Genomic DNA, 27,717 nt, shown 5'->3' on the forward strand with positions numbered 1-27,717 from the left:
ATGCTTTCAGAACACTCCTTAGGCACTTCTGCCACACTTCTGAAAGTGAGTTCTGAATGGACCATTGCTTCGGGAGTCTGAATTTTGACGTACAAAAGGCATCTTAAGTGCTCAGTGAAAAGTCTATTTGCTCACATGGCTTTGTGGATGAAGTCGGTAATGACCTGGAAATCAGTTTCTGAGTGAGTAGCACAAAAAGATCATCCACATATCCTAGTCCCTGTTTGTGGCTTTGTGGTTGAAGTGATTTTCATTTTGGATTGAAGATGCCAGAGGTTGAACTATGTCCTCTGTTGTGTAGACTTTCTTTATGTGTGATGAAGAGATTGCTCACTAGATTCATGTGCCTTGGAAGAATGCAGCTGCATAGAAATTTCAGCCCTTCCTGATGAAGGGCTTTTGCCCGAAATGTCGATTTTTCTGCTCCTCGGATGCTGCCTGACCTGCTGTGCTTTTCCAGCATCACTCTAATCTAAACTCTGGTTTCCAGCATCTGCAGTCCTCACTTTTGCCTACTTTCTTCATGTGTGTGGTTAATTTCCTGGAGGTAAAGTACTCTGGAGTAAGAAAAATGAAGAAGAAAATTGGTGCAATGACACCAATGTGCTGGATTGTCTTCATTGAGAAAGACTCAAAAGTTGGAGAGGACGATGGTTAAGGTCTCCATCCCAAAGATGGCACATGCATTGTGCAACATTTCCCTGTAAACTATTGGTGTTGCAGCTTAGATTTTTGTGCTGACCTGTCCAGTCTTGAGCCATGGCCTTTTGACTGAGAAAGCCCTTCAAAGCTGATAACAGTGATGTTAACAATAAAATTAAGTAAACTTGGACACGTTGAATCATTATTTACAATAGAAGAAGAGGTCAACGTGCTAGACTTGCCAGAGAAACAATTATTGAATAAGGGACAGAGGCTGAACAAAATTAACATGAGCTAGTTAACAGTAATGGAAAAATGCATGGCCCTAAAGAATAACGAGTTGACACAAGTATCCCAGTGTTTTAAAAAAAGAATAATGGCAGATGGTTCATCTATAATTTTCCAAAAACGTCTTGATTTAGTAACCATTCATGTAGGTAAGAAAATTCTTATCAGTCCATTGTTTCAGAAAGATGACAAAGGGAAATCACATTATTATAAACCAGTTAACCTAGAGTCTGTCGATGAGGAAACTCCTAGGGTCTTAAGTTAAGAATGGGGTGACTCAGCTTCTTGAACATTTCAGTTGATTAGAGACAATCAGGGTGGATTTGAAAATAAAAATAGAAAATTATGAGAATACTCAGCAAGTCAAGGTATCATCTGTGGGGAAAGAGCCTAGTGTAAAATTTTGGTCAAATATGATTTTTCATATTTCCAGTCCATTGAATTTGAGCATCCACAGGAGATTCCACATTTTATTTTGCACAGTACGTAATACCTGACACTGATTTCTTTTTTGAAGAGTGATAGGGGAGTCTATTGAAACATTAAATGCCATTATCCAATAAGTGGAATTAATTAATTACCTTCAGCTGAATTTTACCAAAAATTAGCTAAGTATAAGTTTCAGGCATTTTCATCTGCATTCTGCACCCGATCAAACAGTGAATGCTGACAACTGTCTTTCATAGTATTGCGGCACAATTGTAAAGGAAGTGTCCGAAAAATGGAAATTGTCATCTCACTTTGCTGACTTGATCATTTTGACTTGTATGTGTGTGAGAGAGAAAGAGAGATGTGTGTGTGTGTGTGGAGGAGTGACGGGGGCAGGGGCAGGGGTGGGGGTGGGGAGGTGGTCGTAGAGGGAGTGAAGACACATGGGCTGTCCTGTTTCTTCTGACATACAGAAGAGACGACAACACCAGACCCTGTCAATCTGGTCTGAAGTTGCCACACAGATCAATGTGGTGTCAAGGAGGGTGCGTCTGCATCTGTCTAGGTAATGCCTAGCGTAGCTCCGTCCAAACTACAGATCCTGAGAATGCACCTAGACATAATGAGATGTAGAGGAAAAAGAAAACTTGCTGGAGGCTCATAGGTGGCAAGAGTGAAACATGATTGTAAATACATCACATTTTTAAATATGATGTCTCTTTTCATCATCAGCTCTGCGAGCAACTGTGACTTTACCTGCAGCTACAAAAATGAAGGAATAGAGACCAGTCATCCTTAGTGCCACACGTTGTTATAGTTTTATACGAATGACAACATTGTGCCTACACTTGCATGAAACTTTTGTCATAATTGAACGATAAAGCATTAGGCTGTTGTATCGGGTTCCATCAACTTTAACCTTAACTTTAACCAATGACAGAGAAAATGTAAAAAAATCAAACTTAAAAAAAAATCAAACTACTAAGCTGATCTTGTAATTGGGTTTTAACAGTCCTTAGTAGCATTAAAACATTTAGTCGCTGCAGGATGACTTCACGCAACTCAGTTCCATTGAAGGAGGTGTACAAAGAAGTCCTGTCGATTTTGCTTTCGCCAGTGTTGCCATGTTATGGATGCTGAAGATATTGTTCCTCATGAAGAATGTCCTCATTGTCCCACTTGATACAAAGCTGTGGCTCTCATGGATCCTCATCGGCCATCACAGAGCCTCATTACACCTTTCAGTTGTCTGGAGCAAAGCATCTAAAGGTTTAAGTGGAGTTCTTTGTACTTCAATGAACTTCCAAACATGACCTGCATGGGAACCTGAGGCGGAGGAGGCATTTTTTTGCCCCAGTGGAAGAAGGCACTGCATTTTAGATATGCTGGCCATCATGACATGGCATTATGACTGCCACCTCGAAACAGAGAATAGTGATGATGCTTCCTGGCATCTGGGCGGCGATCAATGACAGATGAGCAACATGGCTTCCCTGCATTTCCGCTGCATCGTGAGGGTACCTGTGGATAGAAACTCCATATTAGAAGATGGCTGCACATCTGCTGAGGCTTGAAGCTAATGCTGAGATTCCAGGCCCATGTGTTTTTCATCCATTTGTGTGGATACTTTGCTGCAGTCTGTACAGAGGTGACCACAGTTTCTGTGCCTGGATCAATTGGGGGTCATTGAGTCTTTGGGGAAATATCAAAATCAAAACAGCTGCTCAGAAACGTGATCATTTAGCAGTTGCATGAATAAATATTCAAGCAACATCTTCAAAACACTGGAACATGGAGGCCTTTAACACAGAGGGCAATTGGATCCCTCTGCGTGGACCTTTCATGTTGTTGAACGGATTCACATGTGTGCTGTTCAAACCACTTGGCACACATACAGCAGTCTATTGTATGTGGCAAGAATGAGGATGTTTCCACCCCATCCCAACTCTCACATTACCCAATAAAAACAGCATTGCATGTAGAATAATTGTATGGGCATCTCAGAATTCAAGGTTTGAACTGAGCAAATCCTGAACCTTGTGCAAGCTATACAATCTTGGAAGGTGATTTTAAAAATTATTCAATTGTGGGGTGTGGTCATCGCTGGCTGGTCAGCATTTATTGCCCATCCCTAGTTGTCCTTAAGAAGGTAATGTTGAGCTGCCTTCTTGAACAGCTGCAGTCATCTGTTGTAGGTTGACCCATATTGCCCTTAGGGAGGGAATTCCAGGATTTTGAGCCAGTGACAGTGAAGGAACAGCGATATATTTCTAATTCAGGAATATATGAGTGGCTTGGAGGGGAAAGTGGTGATAGCGTTCCCATATATCAGCTACTCTTGTCCTTCTAGATGGAAACAGTGATGGGTTTGGAAGGTGCTATCTGAGGCTTCTTGCTGAATATTTGCAGTGCATCTTGTAGATAGTATGCACTGCTGCTAATGAGCATCAGTAGTGAAGGGAGTAGATGTTAGTGGATGTAGTGCTAATCAAGTGGGCTGCTTTGGCCTGCATGGTGTCAAGTTTCTTGAGTGTTGTTGGGGCTGCACTCATCCAGGCAAGTAGGGAGTATTCCATCACACTCATGACTTGTGCCTTGTAGATGGTGGTCAGGCATTGGGGAGTCAGGAGGTGAGTTACTCGCCACAGTGCTTCTAGCCTCTGATCTTTCTTGTAACCACTGTGCTTATGTGATGAGTCCAGTTGAGTTTCTGGTCAATGATAACCCCAAGGATGTTGATAGTGTGGGATTGAGTGATGATAATACTATTGAATTTCTAGGAGTGGTCATTAGATTCTCTTCTCTTGGTGATGGTTATAGCCTGGCATTTGTGTGGTGTGAATGTTACTTGCATTTGCCAGCCCAAGCCTAGATATTGATCAGATCTTGTTGCATTTGAACATGGTCTGTTTCAGTATCTGAAGAGTCACAACAGTGTTGAACATTGTGCAATCGTCAGCAAACATCCCTACTGACTTTATGATGGAGAGAAGGTAATTGATGAAGCAGCTGTAGATAGTTGGGCCTAGGACACTATACTGAGGAACAAATACAGAGATGACCTAGAGCTGAGATGACTGACCTCCAACAACCACAACCATCTTATGTGTCAGCTGTGACTCCAACCACTGGAGAGTTTGCCCCCCAGTACCAATTGATTCCAGTTTTGTTAGGACGGCTTCATGCTATACTTGGTCGAATGTAGCCTTGATGTCAAGGGCTGTCAATCTCACCTCACCTCTGGATTTCAGCTCTTTTGCCCATGTTTGAACCAAGGCTGTAATGAGACCAGGATCTGAGCAGCCCTGGTGGAATCCAAACTGAGTGTCACTGAGCACGTAATGGCTGAGCATGTGTTGTTTGATAGTATCATTGATGACACCTTCTATCACTTTTTACTGATGATTGAAAGTAGACTGATGGGCAGTAATTGACCAGGATGGATTTGTCCTGGTTTTTTTGGACACGGCATACCTGGACAATCTTCCATATTGTTGGGTAGATGCCAGTCTTGTAAATGTACTGGAAAGCTTGGCTAGGAGAGGGGCAATTTCTAGAGCACAAGTCTTTAGTGCTATTGCCAGAATTGTGTCAGAGCCTGTAACCTTTGCAGTATCCAGTGTCTCCAACCATTTCTTGATATCCTAACATGGAGTGAATCGACTTGGCTGAAGACTGGTGTCTTTAATGCTGGAGACCACTGGAGGAGGCTGAGATGGATCATCCACTCAGCACTTCTAGCTGAAGATTGCAGCAAAAGCTTCAGCCTTATCTTTTGCACTGATGTGCTGGGCTCTTCCATCATTGAAGATACGATTCTTTGTGGAGCCTCCCCCTCTAGTGATGTGTTTAATCATCCACTACCATTCACAACTAGATGTGGTAGGACAGCAGAGTGTAGATCTGATTGATTGGTTGCTGGACTTATTTTGTTTGTTTATCACTTGCTGTTTATGCTGTTTGGCATGCAGGTAGTCCAGTTAGATGGCCTCACTAGGTGGACACCTCATCTTCAGGAATGCCTGGTGGTGCTCCTAGAATGCCCTCTTCACTCTCCATTGAACCAGGGTTGATTCCCCTGGATTCATGTTAATGGTTGAGTTTGAGAATGTGCCGATCCATGAGGTTACAGATTGTGCTGGAGTACAATCGTGCTGCTATTGATGGCCCTCAGCACCTCATGGATGCCTAGTCTAGATCTGTTCAAAGTCTGTCCCATTTAGCATGGTGATAGTACCACACAGCATGTTTTTCTCTTGTTGGTTCCCTAACCAACTACCACTGTGCCAGTCAAACAGCAAGTCCTTTAGGACCTGACCAGCTCGATCAGTAGTACTGCTACCAAGCCAGTCTTGGTGGTGAACATTGAAATTTGCATTTGCAGAATTGTATTTGCAGATACATTCTATTTTGCTCAAAAAGCACACAACCTGCAGGCAGTCAATCCATAAAACAATTCCTACTTTGGAAATAGAACCAGTCTGACTCAAGATTGGGATACAGACAGACTCTAACCTCACACCTTTAATGCATTGTCTGAGCTGCGATGTCATTTTTTAAATAAAACCTTAAATTATCTCGAGAATTCGACTTAAAAGAAGTCCTGAGATTTACATATTAATAAACCGAAACCTGCAACCCATTCTAAAAGATGAAAGACTTAACAGCAATCTAGGTTTGTTCAATATATTGTTTTAATTGCATGACACTGTGATCTTTTCAATGAATTCTGTGCTTTAAGATCCTGCCCCACAAGTTACCTGATGAGGGAGCAGCACTGTGAAAGCTAGTACTTCCAAATAAATCTGTTGGATTATAACCTGGTGTTGTGTGATTTTTAACTTTATTTAAGTGTAAGAATTTATAGAAGTAAACAAATTCTGCTGAAATGAAGCATAGTTTTATATATGATATACCAGTTATTGAAATGAAGATCACTGAAGAACATTTCACAACCTTTTATTGTACGCAAGTAGAATTATTATATTAATAACCCATCAGCTATGTACTGTACTTACACAGCCCAATGCAAAAACATAACACACAGATCCTAGTACGACCAGGTGAATTGTAGGATTAAAGAAGGCAAAGTCACCAACAGCAAATAATTGACCCTCCCTTAGGAAGTAAATATGTTTAGAAGTCATTTGTTATGTTTATAACAAGTGCCTAATTTTTAAATGAAAGAGTTGTGTTAAATGTGGCCCTTCTGTTGTTTGTGCTTAATCCGCTTGGAAGTTGATGGCTCCAAAAGAAACTTGAGTGGATTTTCTTAAGTAGTGGTTGTCCAATATAGATGGATTTTAAGTGCCCTTATAATTAGACTGGATAGCACAGTAAGGTCACCAGAATATTGTTGTTACATTGCAGTTAAGCATGGTAATGGACTAATAGGTGGTGTTAAAAGACCAACCTATTTGAGTCAGAGACAATAAATTAATATTAAAATATCAGGAAACAAACTGGCAGATTGTTTAAATTTAAGCCTACTTATTAGCTAAGTAAAGCTATTTTGTTGGTTTTATTCCCTTGTTTTGTTAGATGCTACTAACATTTTATAATAATGCATGGCTTATTTTGTAAATTTGCTTAATTTTATGCTGGAGCAATATTTTCTTTATATTCTTTGTCTTTATGGGCTATTCTTTCCTTCAAGGCCAGCACAAAATCAAATTTATCCCAGAAATGGTGGGTCCAATCTTGGAGATGACTCTTATTCCAGAAACTGAACTGCGCAAAGCTACAATTGCAATATTCTTTGATATGATGCAATGTGAATTTCATTCAACAAGAAGTTTCCAGAGGGTAAGTGAATTCATGGGAATATTGAAAACCATTTGACAATGACTTAATAACATTACATACTGTAATAAAATTTGCAGTGCAAAGAAATATTTATGTCTGCAAATAAATATAGACACAAGTCTTCCAATATCCAGATTGTTAGAGATAAGGTGGGAGATGTGTGCATCAGGAGCTCATGAAGTCCTACCATGTACATGCACACAAATTGCCTGGGGTGTTTAAACTCCTGATTGATTGATTTTCATTTTCTGGAGCCCTTCACTGAAGTATTTGACATTAACCTCACTGTCAAAGACCAGAGCCAAATATGCAGGATTTACCTACATTTGCATCCAGGAAGTATTACACCACTTAACCTGGTCTAACTTAGAAATTAGCATAACTGAGCTGACCACCTCACCCAATTCACATACTCATTATTGCAGTGAAAGACCAGGATATTCAAAACATAACTGAATAAGGCAGCTTGTGTCATGAAAAGAGAACGTGTCCTGTCTTTATCATCTTTTAATGTGTTCAACAGTCTTCCCTGTGGGCATATGCATTAGCCCATTGAAACCTCAGCCAGGATAGGGAGTGCTGGCCAAGTAACTGTAAAAGACACAGGCAGTAGCAATGCACGCTGCATTGATGCTAGTTGGAAGATTTGGACCACTGTTTTCACTTTTGGTCCTTGAGCTTCGACGTTATCCATATCAATACTTCATTCTAAGGCAGTGATGTATATGTAGCAAAGTATGCTCCTGCACTGTGTCCCAATGATATGCAGTTAAACAGGTTACATCTTCATATTGCATTTTAAGCTGCAGACATACTAATGCTGTTATTCTATTTGGATTGGCCTTTAAGATATCAAGATAAAATGTGGGCTAAGCAGTTGGTGTTTGATCTTTCATTTTTGATAAATTTATTTCATTCATAACATGTAGAATTAAAAACTAGTGAAACAATGCCATCAAAGTGTCTTTGTTAATTGGAGTGCCTTTTAAACACAAGTTAGAAGATTTCCTGTACTTTCGCTTTTGGTGAGTAGTCACATAAATTTCATAAATATAGGGAGATGTTGTCAACAAACTGCTGCAGATCTTTGCTATATGTAAAATTTGTAATATATTACTCACAGATTTCTTGATTCGGTCATTCATTCATTCAACCATTCAGTCATTCAATTATTCAATCATTCAGCCATTCATTACTAAGATTTCTTACATTGAGTTGTTTAAGCTGCCAGTATTTGTTTGCAACTGATTATGTCTGTATTTCTAATATGTATATTTGTTTATGAAGCATGAATATTGCTGCAATTTATGTCTTTGTAGCTATTCATTTGTGCTAGGTTTGTAGGTAGTTTCTAATCAACCTATTCAGAGATGTCCTTACATATCACTGATGCAAATGGGACTTGAAACTAGGTCTCATGGCTCAGAGATAGGGGTACTAGCACTACATTTTAAGAGTCCTGTGTTAGGTTTCTATGCTTGTGTTAAGGGAGTGTTTGTATAGAGTTAATGCTTATTACAGTGTATATGTGCATGTGATTGTATTGGATTTGTATGCATCTATTTATGCAATTGCCTAAGTTTCTTTTATAGTGACTTGGAGATGCCGGTATTGGACTGGGGTGTACAAAGTTGAAAATCACACAATATCAGGTTATAGTCCAACAGGTTTATTTGGAAACACTAGCTTTTGGAGCGCTGTTCCTTCATCAGGTGGTTGTGGAGTATACTGTAATGTTGTAATTGTACTCACCTCTACCACTTCTTTTGGCAGCTTTTTCCATATACACATCACCCTTTGTGTGAAAAAGTTGACCCTCAGGTTCCTTTTAAATCATTCCCTTCTCCCTCTAGTTTTAGACTCCCATGCCCTTGGTTATTCACCTTATCTAAGCCCCTTGTAATTTTATAAACCTCTGAAGGTCACCCCTCATACTCTAGAGAATAAAGTCCTAGCCTGTCCAATTGGATCTTGTTGACTATAAGATCCTTGATTAGGATGGTTAACCTAAGCCAGTCAGGAAAACTCTGGATGATCGATATAACTAGGAGATTTACTATCTCCTCAGTCCAGAGGACTAACACTGAACTCGTTGGCCACAGCCAGTGTACTGTGCACAAGTGAATAAAGAGTGACTTGGAGACAGGATACTGGCCTTTGTGCAATTATTTCACCAGTCTTTTCTTAGAACTCAAACCTCACTAACATCCCAAACTTTTTTGCACCCTATACAGTTAAATAACATTCTTCCTATGGGAGGGCGACCAGAATTGTATGCAGTGCTGCAAACATGGCCTCACCAATATTTTGTACAATTGTAATCCCAACACCTGTAGTTGATGCTATAACTAATGAAAGCAAATGTGCAAATGCCACCTTCACTACCTTGTCTATCTGAGGTGCCACTTTCAAGGAATTATATACCTGCACCCCTCGGTCTCTATTGAATAACACTCCCAGAGACTTGCCATTAACTGTGCAAGTCCTGCCCTAGTTTGTCTTAGCAAAATGCAGCATCTGCCATTTATCTGAATTAAACTCCATCTGCCATTCCTCAGTCCACTGGCACGGTTGATCAAGGTCCCATTGTACTCTTAGATAACCTTCTTCGCTGTCCGCTATACCACCAATTTTGGTTAAAAATCACACAACACCAGGTTATAGTCCAGCAGGCTTATTTGGAAGCACTAGCTTTTGAGGTGCTGCCTATTCATCAGGTGGTGATAACACCTTTTGAACTATAACCTGGGTGTTATGTGATTTTTAACTTTGTCCACACCAGTCCAACACCGGCACCTCCAAATCATGACCAATTTTGGTGTCATCTGCAAACATGTCTCCTGTATTCTCATATAAATGATGAACAACAGTGGACCCAGCATCAAACCTTAAAGCGCACCACTGATCACAAGCCTTCAGGGTAAGAAACAACCCTCTGTCTCTACTTTCAACCAATTTTGTATCAATTGGCTAGCTCTCCCTGGCTCCCATGTGATCTAACCGTGCAAACTCGTCTACCATCCGGTACTTTGTTGAAAATCTCGCTAAAGTCCATATTGACAATATGTACGACACTGCTCTTATCAATCTTCTTGGTCACCTCTTCAAAAATTCTATCAAATTTGTGAGACATGATTTTCCATGCACAAAACCATGCTGGCTATCCCTGATTAGACCTTGCATTTCCAATTGCATGTAGATCCTGTCTCTCAGAATCCCCCCCAACAACTTCCTCACTTCTAATGTTAGGCTCATCAGTTTGTAGTTCCCTGGCAGCCCTTCTTAAATCATGGCACAATCTTAGCCAACCCTGTAGTCTTCTGGCACCTCATCTGTGGCTATTGATGATATAAATATCTTTGCTAGGGACCCTGTTGTTTCTTCCATAGCTTACAACAATGTCACAGGATACACTTGATCAGATCTCAGGGATTTATCCATTTTAAGACCCCCCCCACCCCCACCCCAACACCTCCTCTTCTCTAATATGGACTATTTTCAAGGCATCACTGCTTACTTCCTGAGTTTCCCAGCTTCTATGTCTTTCTCCATGGTAAATACTGATGTGTAAATACTGATTTAGGATCTCACCCATCTCCTGTGGCTGTATGCCTAGATGATCGTGTTGATCTCTAAGGGACTGTGTTTGTTCCCTAGTTACTCTTTTGCTCTTAATACACTTGCAGAGTCTCTTTGGATTATCCTTTACCTTATCTGACAGAGCTATCTCATGTCCCCTTTCTGCCCTCCTGATTTCCCTGTACTCTTCAGGGGGGGTTCCCTTGATCTCAGCTGCCTATACCTAACATATACCACCTCCTATTTCTTTACCAGCATCAATATCATCCAGTGTTCCCTACTCATGCCAGCCTTGCCTTTCATAATGACTTGAGAGTCCCCCTATCATAATTTCCCGCTTGGACTTTGCCATATCCTGCTTTACAGCAGAGCCAGTCATGGTACCACAGACCTAGCTGCTACTGCTATTTTCCCCTGAGAGGCTATCCCCGGCAACAGTGTCTCAAATGGTATACTAGTTTCACTCGCAGATAGCCACAGGAGACTCTTGTCCTTTTGAAAGGGTACTTTTAAATGCATACTTGAACAGGAGGACACTTTTGTGGGATAGGCCAGGTTGCTGTTTCAAAAAGTGAACATAGGCTGGGTTGCTGAATGGCCTCCATTAGGTAAGTTATGCTTCTGATCGTAGGCATGATCGTGTGCTAATATATTGTGCATTCAAGTGCTACAGACTAAAAAGAAAATTTTATATTGCAAGTTGTGAACTATCATTTAGATTTCCATTCAAAATCAATTTAAACATATTGAAAACGACCTCAGAATATTACATTTGTTGGCAATTTTTGTCTGTCATTCTGCAGCTGTTATTTTCAAAACATATGAAACACAAAAGCAGACGCTCTAAATGCACATTTTTAGCTATAAATTTGTAACATTCTCAAGCCTTTTTCAACTTACTAAAGATTTTTAGAACCATGATTTACAGGTCCTTTTTTCAACATTGTGTGCTGCATTTGTGACTCATGTGTTGCCTCTACATTGGAGATATCAAATGCAGTCTCCTTTGAGAAACACCTGTACTCAATGCACAAATGTGACTCCACTCACTTTAATTCTCTACCCAATACCATTCTGACCTCTATGCCTTGGCATCCTCCACTTTTCTGATTAAAGACATGTAAACATGAGCAGCAGCACCTCCCACCTTCCTTCCCGTTGTTTTTCCCTGCCTTTTACCTGCATAATACTTGAACACATCTAGTTTTGTTGAAAAGTCATCAATGTGAAAAGTTTGTTTCTCCACAAATGATACCCCCACCTGCTGAGTACTTCAAACATTTTCTACTTTAGATTAGATGTTCAGCATCCATAGCATTTTACTTACACTTAATCTTAGCCACAAGTAGATGTTCCAAGCTGCAAATCATCAGAGCATTTTAAGGTCAGGGTTTTTGGAGGATCATACGTTGAGCTGAGCTACTATTGGTCGATCTTTATGCTGGTTTTGCCTTTATGCCAACTCAGTGTACAGCAGTCATAGCTCTGGTTGACATGCAGTGCCAGAACCCCAGGCTGGCAGAATCAGGAAGACTATGAAGGAGTGAAGAAAGGTTTGCCAATCCAGCGAACCATCTTTGTGAAGAGCATCTTCTGGGATTGCTGCAGGTTCCAAGCAGCATATATGTTTTGTCTGCAGGATTTCCCCAGCAAGGGATATTTTTTGATGTCACCTTCTGGAGCATAAAACAATGCGACCATCGCCTGAAGGTGTTTGAGGAGAAAGGAAGTGAGGGCCCATGTTTGTGGCACCATGTTCATCCTCCCAGTACAGAGGGACCAGGTTGCTATAATTCATGTGTATAGCCCCCCAAGACCCATTAGCAGATGACCTGACTCCTGGGAAGCTATGTGTAGCTGGATTAAGGCAGCACCAATATAGTGGACCTCTTTGGTATTTGGACCAGCAAACAGCAGGTCATGGGGACCCTGAAGATTGACATCAATGGGAACTCCCTCCACCCACCCTCCAGTTTTGTGATCGGAGGGAGTCAAAGTTACCTGACATGTGGAGCAGTTTAGAGTGTGCCAAACCTGCGGGAGGTCACTGCATATGACAGCAGCCTGCAAAGTTACCCTGTGCAGGAATTGTAAACAGAAGGGGCACCTGACTAAGAGCTGCGACCTGTGTGGGGAAGCAGGGCACATCTACAAAGCTTGCTGAAGGTGGGCGGTGGGAGGGTGAGGGGCAGGGGTGGGAGGTTGGGGGGGATGCAGACACATGCACAAATGGCCAGAAGTGGCAATACCAGCAGTAGACCTTGTTTCTCTCTCCACCAAAGCTATTAAGATGAGAGTTAGCAAAAGGAGCACGAGGCTCTACCTGAGAAAACAGAGTTGTTGAAGGAAGAGGCAGTGGAGAAGCCAGGTAAATGGAAAATGGTGAGAAGAAACCTCAAAAGGAAACCACACAGGGCCCTGGTGGAAGTTGAAAAATGTGGTGCTGGGAAAACACAGCAGGCCAGGCAGCATTTGAGCAGGAGAATCGACGTTTCAGACATAAGCCCTTCTTCAGGAATGAGGCTGGTGTGCTCAGCGGGCTGAGATAAAAGGTAGGGGGGAGGGAATTTGGGGGAGGGGCACTGGGAATACGATAGATGGAAGGAGGTGAGGGTGATAGGCCGGAGAAGGGGTGGGGGTGGAGAGGTCGGGAAGAAGATCACAGGTCAAGAGGGCAGTGCTGAATCCGGGGGTTGGGACTGGGCCAACATCACAGAGGGAAGAGGCAGCTATATCAAAGTGCGGGAGGATAACCATAAACAAAAGAACAGCAAAGTACATTGTGACATTCACAACGCCAAGCATCACAAGGAGCCCAGTGAAACTCCACCTCCTAATATCAGGAACCGGGAGCAGAGCATGGTAATAGCCCTGTCCGATTCAGAGTACCTTTCCTTCGAGCATTGTCTGGTCTACTCGCCTATTTCTGAGAGGTTGTTAAAAATTTAATTTCTTGTTGATGTTATATCTTTCAAATGCTGTCTAAATCTGTTTGAAACAGCTTTTTAAAGTACTCTAGATTCTGCACTGATGTTTTTTCTTTCATTGAGAAGAGATTAACTAATTATGTAATTGCATCAGGTTATGATTGATTTTAACTGTACCAAACAAATTACGTATGTATAATTATAACATTAAAACATAATGGCTTCAGTCTTTCAAGTGGACTATAGAACAGTTTGAGCAACTGATGATTTATTATAACTTTCCAAATATAGGAACTGATTTATTATTCCATTAATAAACAGAATTTATTGACTTTTAAGACTTATTTGTTAAATCTAACTGTAAGATCACAAATTGATAACCAACAAAACCCAAATGAAGAGAATTGGTCATTATGGGAAGGTGGTTAGTGAGGTAATTGGACATAATGGGGTAGGAACTTGAGGACATCTTGGAAGGTGATGAAGGGAATCCGAAGTTAGAACTTTCTTTATTTCTAATCCTCCACCATCGCTTGTCACCTTCCAAAGTTTCTGCTTTGTGTTAATTTTGTCAAAATAAATGGGCCTTCTTTGAATGGGAGCCTACAATTTTGCCATTCGGTACATGACAAAACAGCAAACCATTTCATTATCAATTATGGACAAAAAAAAGGTTTATTTTGATGCCTGAAAGGTGAGTATTAAGCGTACAAGGATACATTGTCCTTAAACTGTCTCAACAATTGCCTTAATTTTAATTTGGCCTGTTTTGGCTTATTATTTACATTTAATAACCATAAAATAGACAGCTATATATTGAAACAACAGCAAAAAGGAGCAATAAACTGAATTTTCAAAATGTTAGTAAACAACCGATATTGCACTCTGTTGCGTTGTAGTGCATTGTAGCTTGGGCTAGTAGTGACAAATTTGAATGAGCTCAGAGAAAAAAATAGCAGACTTCGGGGAGAAGAGAAAGAAAACAGTTGAGTACCTGGGAAATAGAAGAATTATTAGAAATATGTCTGACTTTTAAGTGCAAAAGACAGGTGACTAATTTCCAATCAAATGTGACCCTAGCTTTAATGACTGACCTGCTGTATGTTCTGCCATTTATTAAATTCAGATTACTGTTATGTGTTTTATTCCTTTTATTAGTGCAAAGAGCATCAGCAAGAAAAAATGACTAACCAGTTAGTAAGCAGAAACTGGAGCAAACGCCAGGACAATGCATATCTTATGCTTGATTAGCTGCATGAAATGTTCCTGATATACTTTACTGGATATAATATTTGTGCAAAAGCAAAAGGCTGTAGATGCTGGAAATTTGAAATAAATTAAGATGATGGAAATGTGCAGGTTTGGGTATATCTGTGGAGAAAGAACTAACATTTCAAATCATAACCTTTTATCAGAACACATTTTGTGGTCCTCTTTTTTTTATGGTACAGAATCATCAATGTGTAAATCACTTCATCTGTTTTTGTACAAGCATAAGGATACTTAAGGTTTCTCCAGAGGCTTAAATAACATGAGCTTTCTCACAGTGCCAGAGACCTGGGTTCAATTCCCACCTCAGGCGACTGACTGTGTGTAGTTTGCACATTCTCCCCATGTCTGCGTGGGTTTCCTCTGGGTCCTCCAGTTTCCTCCCACAGTCCAGAAATGTGCAGGTTAGGTGAATTGGCGATGCTAAATTGCCCGTAGTGTTAGGTGAAGGGGTGAATGTAGGGGAATGGGTCTGGATGGGTTGCGCTTCGGCGGGTCGGTGTGGACTTGTTGGGCCGAAGGGTCTGTTTCCACACTGTAAGTAAACTAATCTAATCTAATCTAATCTCGACATGCCATTATCCATTAAGAATAAGGAACTGCATTGATATGATATTATGTTCCAGGTCTTCCAGTCCTGGGTATTTGAGGATCAGGTGCATGACCCAAGATACACATCCCATGGAAATCTTGAATCATTGATTCTGTGGGAATTGTCCAGCTCACTTGAAATGTTCTCCAGGTCCCTTCAAAACTGGTCTTCAATTCTGGATTAGCGGTCAGACTCCCTTAACTGCATATTTACTCATTAACTATTAGAAAAATTCTAATCTAACATCTAGGTAACTATGTAACTTGCCATCATGACTAAACTCTCTGGCACCCGCATTTACTTAGCTGATCTGACAGCTCCGCCTAACCTGACTACCAGCTGCTGCTCTGCCTACTTGCCACGCTATCCACTTAACTACTTAATTACTGATATATTCACCTGATCACATACCCATTCACACAGTAATTCTCTAACACACTGAAAAACTCATTTAAATATCCCAAAACTTTTCAGTGTATCAGTAAACACTTATCAAAATGCAGCAGCTACAGCCATAAAAATAGAGTGTGGTTTGTTTTCCCCTGGCATTTCAGTGCTATCTGGAAGCAATCCAGTTTAAGGTACACCCAGTATTTCTGAAAAGGCCAGACTTGAAAGACCAGTCAGAAATTCAGAGCAATTGTGGCATAGAATATAGGAATGAGGTGGCAATCCAATGCTGAATGGCACTCCTTGAAAGATTTGGGCCTATAATTCAAAATAGATTCTAGAATGCTTTGATGCTTGAATGAAATTTACATACACAATACCATTTGTCCAGAGTTTATGAAAATTGCATTCTTAACAAATATTAAAGCATTGATGGCTCTATTTATGAATATTTATGATGTTTGTATTGTATAGTCATAATTGTGTCATGAGAATGCAAATCTTTTAATAATATAACTTATCATCCTAGAAAATGAAGAGTATTCTTGAAAAGTCTAGTAGGAATGTATAGGTTGTACCACAATGGGAAGCAATTCATCTCATAGGATGTGTGCTAGTTTTTGAAGGAACTATCCAATTTGATTCTACAGCTCATTTCTTTTCCCCTTTATAATCACATACCTTTCAAGAACACATCTAATTGTTTAGTTAATTAATAACCAATATTTCAGCAGGAAAGGGAGAAGTTTGTAAAATTGAGGTTCTTTATTATGCAGTTATTAATGTGAGATAGAATGTCTTTTGGTAGTTGTTAATCTGATATAGGAGTCTAACAATAATTGCTTACAAGTTAAATATATCCCTAAAGTAGGGATCTCTATTTTGGAAGCAAAATAGAATAGTAAAGATCACCATCAAGCATATGCATGGTGCAGATGAGCACCCTGTTAAAAACTCCGAAGTTATTTTCACCATGAGGTTAATAACCATTACAGGCTGTACAAGCTCTGCACAAGTTATTTTTATAGCATAGCTCTTGTCTCCTGCTTGTGTCTCAAGCAAATTGTAAGGTGAACGAAACTATTCTGGAGACAAATTATCAGAAATAGATTTTGATAATCAGATATTAATCCATTCTGATGTTCTCAGGAGTAAGAAGCACAGTTGACCAAATTTCTATTAGAACTCACTTGAGAGACAGTGGAGTAGATGAATAGTAATTCTCGCAAAATATTTCCTTTTATCTGCATTTTCTTCGGTTTTGCAATTTTTTAGTGTCAAAAATTTACATTTTTATATCTTCCTTATTCAAAATAAGTTGAAAGACTCCATTCATATTGTTACTTCAAAGTTTTTAACCAAGGTAAACTTTGTTAATATTGTCTGTATGCATTCATACAGAATAAACATTGCTTTATGTAAGTAAGATAGTAAACCATTCTTCAAATACCTAACAACTGTTTATGCTGCAGCAAACAAAGTTTTGCTCTATATTCCTGCAACTGTCTGCAAATGCACTACAACTGACAATGGATCGTTTTGAAATTTGCTGTTCTTAAGGTCAATGAAGCAAGCTAGAAACAATTGGTTACTTTATGTATCTTTCTCAGTACGTAAGTCATAGAAACTTTATTAATAAATGAAAATGAAGCATTTCCTTTGAACTGGAAGCATGCTGTTTTGCTGATTATTTATACTCCCTATTTAATTATAGTTTGAAAATGAAATCATAACCAAGCTCGATCATGAAGTGGAAGGAGGCAGAGGAGATGAGCAGTACAAAGTGCTATTCGAAAAGATGTAAGTGTCAATTATTGTGAATAATTATCCTGTATCAGAAATAAATAGCATAACAGTTATACTGCAGTTCAACCGATTTTGCTATAATGGAAATATGTGAAGAACACATAGCATTCAAATACTTTAAATTTGACTTCAATTATTATTTTCCCTGTGTATGAAATTAATGTGCTATTTATCAATTTATCCAGCCTTCTGGAGCACTGTAGAAAACACAAGTATCTGGCTAAGACTGGTGAAAACTTTGTCATGCTGGTTGTCAGGCTTATGGAGAGGCTTTTGGATTACAGAACAATCATGCATGATGAAAATAAAGAAAACCGTATGAGTTGTACAGTCAATGTACTGGTAAGTACTAATTGAATGTTTTAATGATGGTGATCAACTTCAGGAAAGTGCAGTTTATGCAATTGTATCAGTATTTTCCACTTATTGTCCCAAACTGTTTTTGCCAGTCAAAGAGCAAGAATACAGGTTGAATGGCAGATGGCTACAGTGATCAGATTTAATCTCTTTTATAAAAATGGCAAGAGTCAGAATGTTCAGCACTTGATATTCTGTTTGGAAATTCAGTGATTGCATTGCCTCATGGTACTTAAAGTTGTTAATTTTGAAACCTAATCTCTAACTCAATTCCATTACAGCTCCTGTTGGGATTATTGAATTTACTCACTATGTTCATCTGAGTACCAATTCCCATAGTTATTTCTTAAATGTATCTGAGAGCATATTTGTCCTATTTTAGTGTACATGTTGCAGTCAGCCCTAATTGATGAATTTGATTCAAATGGTCTTTAACAAGAATATAAAGTAATTCAATTGCAACAATTTTTTTTTAAAATACATATTTTGAGGAAAAAATGTGTAGGTTATTGTATTTTACGGTAAAATTCAATATCAGAATAATAACGTTAATTATTAAAGTTGCATCTTTTACAAATATATATACAAACATTACACATATTATATACATTCAATTTATAATGATTGCCTCTCCTTTTAAATGAAAAGAAATACAGACTCAATCTGTCCAATGCTTAGTCATAAAATAATCCTTTCATCCCCAGAATTAGGAGAGCGAACATTCTCTGAACTGTAACGAGACTAAATGTGCACAGTTTTCCAGACATGGTCACATCAATGCCCTGCTTTTGTACAAAAAAGATTTTGTGGTCACCTTTATTCATGAAAATTTTATTGAACAGCATATTGTGGTAGAGGGTCTTATTTTCAAAAAGTTGTAATAAATGGGAAATAATTATATGAAAGGGGAAGAAAGGTTGCTTTATCACTTGAAGATTTGAGAGATTGTCACAAAAAGGATGCAGTGTCAAAATTAAATGTTAAACCAGTATTGACGGTTTATCAAAATGAAGACTAGAAAAGGCCTCAGACAGGAACATCTACATTGTGATCCCAGAAAAAAATCCACAGTGAGTACCTGATTTTTTTTCTTTAATCTCAAGCAGTACCTAGAAACAACACAAGACAGAATTCTGAGATGAGAGAACTGTCAACATGTGTTCGAATCACTCAACAAGCATTGACAACAAACACTTTTACTTTACTATGATCTAAGACAGAAGGCAGTTCTGGAAGTTGATGCATCCCAGAACAGGCTAGGAACATACAACATGCAAGGTGGCATCTGCATCCAATAGTCTGTCTCAAAACGCAATCCCAATTTCTCCAACACAGAGCATGCAATACTTGCTCTAATGTCTGATATCGCAGGATTCCATACGTACCTGTTCAGTAAACAATTCAGAGTGGAAATCAGTCGCAAGCTATCAGAAATTATTTGTTGTAACCAGTGACAAGTGTTCTACCTAAACTACAATGACTTCTGCTAAACGTACTCGAATATGCGTTTGAAATCTGTCACAAAACTGGTACCGAAATGACTACACCTCTGGACATGATAATGTTTCCAACAATGTGGAAGGCTAGTTAGGATAACCTTCCAAACCATAAATTGTTCAAATTCTGAAAGATGCAGGGCAACCATCACAAAATAGTTGGGTTGGAACATGTTAAAATTAATAAGGATCACATGTTTTAGCAGGCATAATGAGATGTATTCCAGACTTTTGTGGGAGGCAAGGGAGGAGATTACTGAGGCCTTGGTGAAGATATTTAATACTTTGCTGGACATAACTAAAGTACCAGATTACTGGAGGATAGCTAATGTGGTTCCTGTATTCAAGAAGGACAGCACGGCCAGACCAGGTAATTACAGACCAATTAGTCTGGCATCATGGTAGGGAAACTCTTGGAAAATAATGAGAGACAGAATTAATCAACACTTGGAAATGCAGGGATTGAACAGAGATAGTCAGCACATATTTGTTAGAGGGAGTTTCTGTCTGACTAATTTAATTAAGTATTTTGAAAACGTGACTTAATTTATTGATGAGAGTAGTGCAGTCGATTTTGTTTACATGGACTTTAGTAAGACTTTTGACAAGATCCAATATGGAAGGATCGTCCAAAAGGATCTAAGGCAAGTTGGCAAACTCAATTTAAAATTAGGGTGCAAATACAAAGCGCAAAGTGATGGTGGAGGGTTGTTTTAGTGATTGGAAGCTTATGGTCAGCGTTGTACCACAGCAATGAATGTTGGGACCCTTGCTGTTTGTTATGTACATTAATAACTTGGATTTGAATGTAGAAGGTATAATTAATAAGTTTAAAGATCATATGAAAATTGACGGTGGTGTTGATAGTGAGGAGAATGGTTGCAGGCTTCAGTTTGATATTGATCAGCTGCTAAATTTGACAGGGCAGATGGAATTTAATCCTGGTAAATGTGAGGTGATGCATTTTGGGAGTTATAATAAGGGAAGGATATACACAGTGAATGGCAGATCCCTAGAGAGTACGGATGAACAAAGGGACTTTAGTGTACATTTCTACAGAATTCCTGAAGGTGCTAGCACAGGTCGACAGGGTGGTGAAAAAGACAAATGGAATGCTTGCCTTCACTAGCTGGGGTATAGAATATAAGAGCAAGTAAGACTTGTTACAATTTTATAAAACATTGGTTGAACCTCAGATGGAGTAAATGTGCAGTTCTATTTGCTACATTATCAGAAGGATATGATTGTACTGGAGAGGGGGCAAAGGAGATTTACCAGGCTGTTGCCTGGGATGAAAAGACTCGGTTATGAGGAAAAACTGGCTAGGATGGGTTTGTTTTCCTTGGAGCAGAAAAGGTTGTAGGGGCATCTGATTAAGGTGTACAAAATTGTGAGAGGCATAGACAGGGTAGATCATAAGAACCTTTTCCCCATGGCAGACATGTCTAAGACCAGAAGGCATAAGCTTTAGGTGAGGAATAAGTGCTTTAGAGGAAATCTGAGAAAATACTATCTCTCACACAAGATGGTCAAAGCATGAATCATTGTGCCTGAGAGTTTGATGGAGATAAGCAAAATTCAAGAAGCCTTTGGATGAGCACTTGAAATTCCAGGGCATAGTAGACTGTGAACCAAATGCAGGTATATGATGTTAGTGTAGTTGAGTGTTTATTGGTCAGTACAGGCATGGTGGGCCAAAGGGCCTGTTTCTCTTTGTATGACTCTGTGACTCTAATATTGCATCAGTTGAAATACATGTAGGAAACAAGCCCACCCTTCTATTTGAGTTTAAATTAGTCTATAAAACATCATATTGTTGAATAATTTCTTTCCAAGCTGAAAAATTAGTAACTGCCTATATTTTGGAAATACAAGAGTTAAACCATAAGTAGCTGGTTAGATAGTTTTCTGTGCCATTGACTTTGATTAATATAACTACAGAGGAACCTCGATTATCCAAACGAGATGGGTGGGTACTGCTTCATTCGGATAATTGATTATTCAGATAATCGATTTTACCTTAAACAAGGGAAGCCATACTGATCTAACACTGTGCTCTACCAAAGAATTTGTTTAAATCTATTATTTTAATGAGTCTGCTATTTAAACAAACTAATCTTTACATTCTGCAAATTTCAAGTTACACTGAGAAGATCTAAAGCCTGTATATGAAATCCCAGCACTAAACAACGTCTCAAACAGCTTTTCTGATCTCAAGAGCATTTGTCAGTTTCTGGGAACTCAGTGTCATGTTAGAAAGACAGGACCACTGTGTCGTGCATACTTCTCAGCCATTCTATTCACGAACGCCCAGTAAAGTGATGGGAATACTGTAAAACACTTAACTTTTGCAAAGGGCTGTGTAACTAACCCCTACCCAAAAAATATCCAGTCACTAATGCTTGAGGTGCTTGTGTTTCTTTGTTTTTGCACGTTCTTCAGTACAGGTAAATCGATTACACTTACCTTTTTGATGTAACGGTTTTGCGGGACCTTAATATCTTCTTCAGATAATCCAATATTCGGATAATTGAGGTTCCTCTGTAAACAGTTCAACAAAGATATATCATTTAGTGTCACTGCATACTTATATATTCTAGAGAAAGATGTTTTGAGATCTGGGCAGAAATCAAGCACCTACACCAGCTTTCTGACAGGGCTGTAGATAATTTTGAAAATATTGCATTTGTCAATTAGGAATAGGAATAAACATTCAAACCTGAAGTCAGTGAGATCATCATGACCGATCAATATCCTAAATGTGACTACCCACCTTGGCATCATATGTTATCGCAGCCAGCAAACATCTGTTGTCTCAAATTTTAAATGATAGATTGAGTTGGCATCTACTATTGTGGGAGAAGGTTTCAGACCTCGACCATGTGAAAATTATTTCCTAATTTCTTTTCTCGGTAGTCTGGCTCTGAGACTGCATTTTATTCTTTTGTGCTAATTGATCTTCCAAATATTTGAGATTTAGTTTCGGTAGCCAACTGGAAGAGAAAAGCTTGCATTCCTAATGTTACACATCACTGCAGATAGTTTGCTTCAATTTTTTTCCGATTCCACTAGCTTCCTTCACAAATCAAATTAAATTAAAATAATTGGAATATGCTACCTGCCATGTCTTTTGTGTTATGGTGAATTTAATTGGCAGTTGGAGACTAGTAATCTATGTTTTCACTTGAGCACGCACCCTTTAAGATTCTGCGAACTCTCTCTCAACTGTACTGCAAGTAGAGTTTGAACAGCTGCCTGTTCACATCATTAATAAAATACATCAATATTATACTAACCAAAGTACTATAATGGGTACATAAGAGACTCATAATGTGGAATACTTATTTTCTTTGAAAATCTGTATAGGAAAGCCAGACCATTTTGAACAAGGAAATAAAGGTGATATGCTTTGATTCAGGAACCATAAATGGGCTTACAACAGTATATAGCAATGGAAATCAATCTGAGAGTTCACTTTTATTTTGGAAAGCATAAGAATAGTGAGGGAGCAATTGCAACTTGAAATTTCTATGCTCATGGTTTGGTTATGCTGATCTGCTACCCTGATGGATTATCAATAAGCCAGTTTGAAAATCCAAGCTCTTTGTGGAACAGGTATTCAGTTGAATTCTACGAACAAAAGTAATGCATTTGAGCCCATCTTTTAAACTTGGATCCAAGTCAACAACAAGGCAGTCAAATCGTTTGAAGTTCCAGCATGTTGCTGTTCTGCCCGTGAAGCAGAGCTTCTTGAATTTTTAAGCTATTGTCTTTAAGCAAAAATTATTCTGTCTACTTTAAAATGTTGATTATTAAAAAATAACTATATTGTAGTATTTTCTGATTTATATTTCAGAACTTCTACAAAGAAATTGAGAGAGAAGAAATGTACATCCGGTATGCAAAACAAAACGCTTAAATTGAATTGAATTGAATTTATTTTCACGTGTACGGAGGCACAGTGAAAACTTTGTCTTGCAAGCAATACAGACAGATCACACAGTTAAATAGCATAGATAAGTAGACAATAGGTAAACAGCGGCAAAACAAAAACACAGGTACAAGCGAACGCTAAGAGTTTGTGAGCCCATTCGGTAAACTAAAAACAGTAGGGTGGAAAATGTTTGCAAACCGGCTTGTGCGTGTGTTCAGACTTCTGTACCTTCTCCCCGATGGTAGAGGTTTTAGAAAAGCATTGCCAGGGTGGGATGCATCTTTGAGAATGCTGGCGGCCTTTCCTTGACAGCAGGGCTGGTAGATGAATTTTTTAGATGGGAGGTTGGCCTTTGTGACTGTCCAGACTGAGCTCATCACTCTCTGTAACTGTCTGCGATCTGGAATGGTACAGTTACCATACCAGATAGCGGTACATCCAGACAGAATGCCCTCGATGGTGCACCTATAACAGTTGGCAAGGGTATTTGCCGTCATGTCAAATTTTCTCAGCTGCCTGACGAAGAAAGACGTTGTTGGGCTTTTGTAACCAGTGCATCCACATGAAGAGTCCAAGAAAGTTTGTTCATGACCACTCCCAGGAGCTTGACACTCTCCAATTGTTCCACCTTTGTGCTGTTAGTGTGTAGGGGGGCATGAGTAACATCCCATCAAAAGTGAATAATGAGTTCCTTAGCTTTGCTGGCATTGAAAGCACCATTTTTCCAGATCTTCCATGTCCCATCTGTACTCTGTTTCGTCGCCATCTGAGATTCGATCAACTATGCTGATGTCATCAGCAAACTTGTAAATGGCATTAGTCTAGTATTTGACGAGACAGTCATGGGTATACAGTGAGTACAGTAGGGGTGCTGAGTATGCACCCCTGGGGAGATCCAGTGTTGAGTGCTAGTGAGGATGAAATATTGTCCCCAGTCTTCACTGATTGTGGCCTGTGCGTCAGGAAACTGAGGATCCAGTTGCAGAGAGTGGGGCTTAGTCCAAGATCAATAAGTTTAGTAATCAGTCTCAAGGAGATAATAGTGTTGAAGCCGAACTGTAGTCAATGAATAGGATTCTTATGTAGATGTTCTTGGTGTCATGATGTTCTAGGGAGGAGTGAAGGGCAAGTAATATGACATCTGATGTGGATCTGTTGGTCTGATAGGCAAATTGGAGTGGCTCAAGAGTAGTGGAGAGGCTGGAGTTGATTAATGCCATGACCAGCCTTTCAAAGCACTTGATGGCCACTAAAGTTAGGGCCACTGGGCGGTAATTTTTGAAGCATACTGCATGAGCCTTCTTAGGCACAGGGATGATGCTGGCCCTCTTGAAACAGGCAGGGACATTGACAGCACCGTTAAAGTTGAACTTGTTGCAAATGATTCATTTCCAACAGATGAGAAATAAGAGGCATCTGGATTTGGTTGGGGTCCAACTGATGAGCTGAATGGAATCTCTCAAATTGTGTCCACAGTTTGCCTTATTTAATGTAAATAAGGCCCAAGGTCAAATTTAAATTGGGACTTAAACCTGTGGGAACCAGCACACAAAGCAATTGCTTCTTTGACCTGTTGCCCATTTTCGTCAAAATCTAATTTTTCACTTTTCATTCAGTAACAATTTCTACTGCACTCTGAGGTGATTTCCTGCCAATCATAGAACAATGCAGAGTAGCCAAGAATAAAAACCAATGAGAGTTTTAACTTGAAAGAAAAAACTACACTACAACATTTTCTTTCATGGATAGCTAGCTCTAGGCATCATAATTGCACAGTGCTGTGGAGGTTTATTACATGCCAGTAAGATATACCCATACAAGTTCCTACTGCTCAACAATATAATGCTTTTTTTAAAACCGATCTTTCTCATTTTCCCTTTTATATCCTATCCTGAACATTTTGGCTTCTTGATGGGATGTAGTTTCATAAATGCTAAACATTGTGCCATACATGATTCAGTTGTTGCTAATCATTTCTGTCTCTTGGATATACTGATTGTTGTCAGAAGGTCTTGTTTGAACTTGGGCTACTTGACACTTACACATCATTTCAGTAGAGGTTTCAGAATAATGAAAAGTCTAAAACCCAGAGTCACAGTACCAATTAAATGAGCCATAATGTGGTACTAACAATGTAGATTTGTTCAAACTCAAGAGTAGTCTTTTTTTATATCTGTGATGTAAGGATTTTCTTAAGAACATTCTCAGTATTTCATTTCAATTTCTGTCCAAAAATGATGATGTTGTTTCCTTAGGTATTTATATAAGCTGTGTGATCTGCACAAAGAATGTGATAACTACACTGAAGCTGCTTACACATTGCTGCTTAATGCAAAGCTTCTTAAGGTAACATTTTAACTTAAAATGTCAAATTATTTTCTAAGCTTCTACAAGCTGTTGTCATTATGATAATACTTTCATTGAAATCATGAAACTGAATGAACTTTCTTATGGATCCAGTATTTAAACATTCTACTTTGCTATTCTCATTGTTGTTAATAAAATAGTAATGTGGTCTCACATTCCAAATTCCAAATATATTGATTGTCAGTTTGCCATATGCTACATTGTATTTTAAACATAGCACTTTTTTGAAAGTATGAAGATTGCTGTGTACAGGCCTATGCCCTTTTCCCCATAATGGAATAAGATAGAATTTAATCCAGGTCATTGTGCCCAATATTGCCTCTGTTGGGGAAAGCATGTCTTTTTCAGCACCTTAAGGCTACCACCAGGCCTTTCCAGGAGTGGAAATCCCTTCCCCGGAATGCTACTAACTAGACAGAGGCCAGGAACTTTCCCTCGCAGGTAGCACCAACAGGAGCAGTGACAGCTATCAACAATGCAACTAACAAAGGTCCAGGATCAACAAGGGATCAAAGCTCAAAGATGAGTGAAGGAATGATGCTGATCACAGGGTGGAGCTCCTTAGAGGGTGGGACACAGGACTGTTCCTAATGCCAAGTGAGTGCCTTTGAACACAGAACTACCCCGGGAACCGAATAGCAAAACTCCAGCAGATTTGTGTTACAGACAACGTTGAGAGAGGGTCTGCACTCCATTATTCTCTTTGCTTTTTGTTTGTCAAGAGTCATTTTATTATTCACTCATGTGACATGGGTGTCGCTGGCCAGTCCAGCATTTATTGCTCATCCGTAGCTGCCCTGTTGAAAGATGGTGGTGAGCCGCCTTCTTGAACTGCTGCAGTTCATGTGCAGCAGATAGATCCACAGTGAGAAAACACTACTGTAATTCCCAAAACATTATTTTGGCAAAGTTGGTTTAAAAATGAGCCTCAGAAAACTTCCTTCAAGTTAAACCAGGAATATTGTTTATTCACACATTCAAACCAAGAGTAACCATTCCGATTTCACACAGATTAAAACACACAAGAAAGATAGAAGACACAACGGAGCTTTATGCCTTTGAATATTCAAACAAAAAGGATAATTATCATGCTTTGTAAACGTCCGAGTTCAGTGATGGAATGAAGGCTGAGATTGACAGATTTTTTAATCTGTAAGAGACTCAAGGGTTGTAGGCAACCGGCAGAAAAGTGAAGTTGAGGATTATCTGATCAACCGTGCTCTCATTGAATAACAGTACAGACTCAATGAGCTGAATAACCTACTTCTGCTCAGGTCTTATTGTCCGAATGGTTGAAGACAGGATTTGTGGAACATCCTCAAAGTCAGAGATGATGCAGTTGAGGTGATAGTTACAGGCAGGAAACTAGTTTACTTTTCGGGCAAATGTAAGAATCTTTCTGAAAGTGGGTCTCAAAAGATATTTAAACTATCAAACAGGCTTAGCTGTTAGCCTGAAATGTAATGTTTTCTTGGCTGGTGGAATCAGACTATCTTGTATAGCAGACTGATTCAAGAATTCAGAAATTCTTTACTTAAAGGGCTTCAAGATGCAAAGGGATAGCTCAGATGAAGCTGTCCAATGATGAGTCATTTTGGTTAATCACAAGTTTGTACCCTCTGGTGAGGATTCCATTGAGTCTTTTTGAATAGATTCTCAGCAGATCTGAAACTACTAATAGAGAGAAAAGCAGAGTCCAATAAAAGTTCCAAAGATTCATATTGGACTCAAAATGTTAACTTTGTTTCTGTTTCCAAAGATGTTGCCAGGCCTGCTGAATCTCTCTAGCACTTTCTGTTTATATTTCACATCTGTGATATCTGCAGTGCTTTATTT

At 39.2% G+C, this 27,717-nt stretch overlaps 1 protein-coding gene across 3 annotated transcripts in view; it reads left to right on the forward strand.

The window, feature by feature from the left end:
- Positions 1-27,717, forward strand: part of dock1 (dedicator of cytokinesis 1) — a 577,688-nt gene that overhangs the window by 438,965 nt on the left and 111,006 nt on the right. For all 3 annotated transcript variants that reach the window (XM_072557588.1, XM_072557587.1, XM_072557589.1), the window contains exons 33-37: positions 7,016-7,164; positions 17,636-17,721; positions 17,913-18,069; positions 23,437-23,477; positions 25,770-25,860. In XM_072557588.1, coding sequence (XP_072413689.1) covers positions 7,016-7,164; positions 17,636-17,721; positions 17,913-18,069; positions 23,437-23,477; positions 25,770-25,860 — 524 coding nt within the window. The remainder of the gene's footprint in view (positions 1-7,015; positions 7,165-17,635; positions 17,722-17,912; positions 18,070-23,436; positions 23,478-25,769; positions 25,861-27,717) is intronic.

This window comes from Chiloscyllium punctatum, chromosome 38, assembly GCF_047496795.1.
Source record: "Chiloscyllium punctatum isolate Juve2018m chromosome 38, sChiPun1.3, whole genome shotgun sequence".
NCBI lineage: Eukaryota > Metazoa > Chordata > Chondrichthyes > Orectolobiformes > Hemiscylliidae > Chiloscyllium > Chiloscyllium punctatum.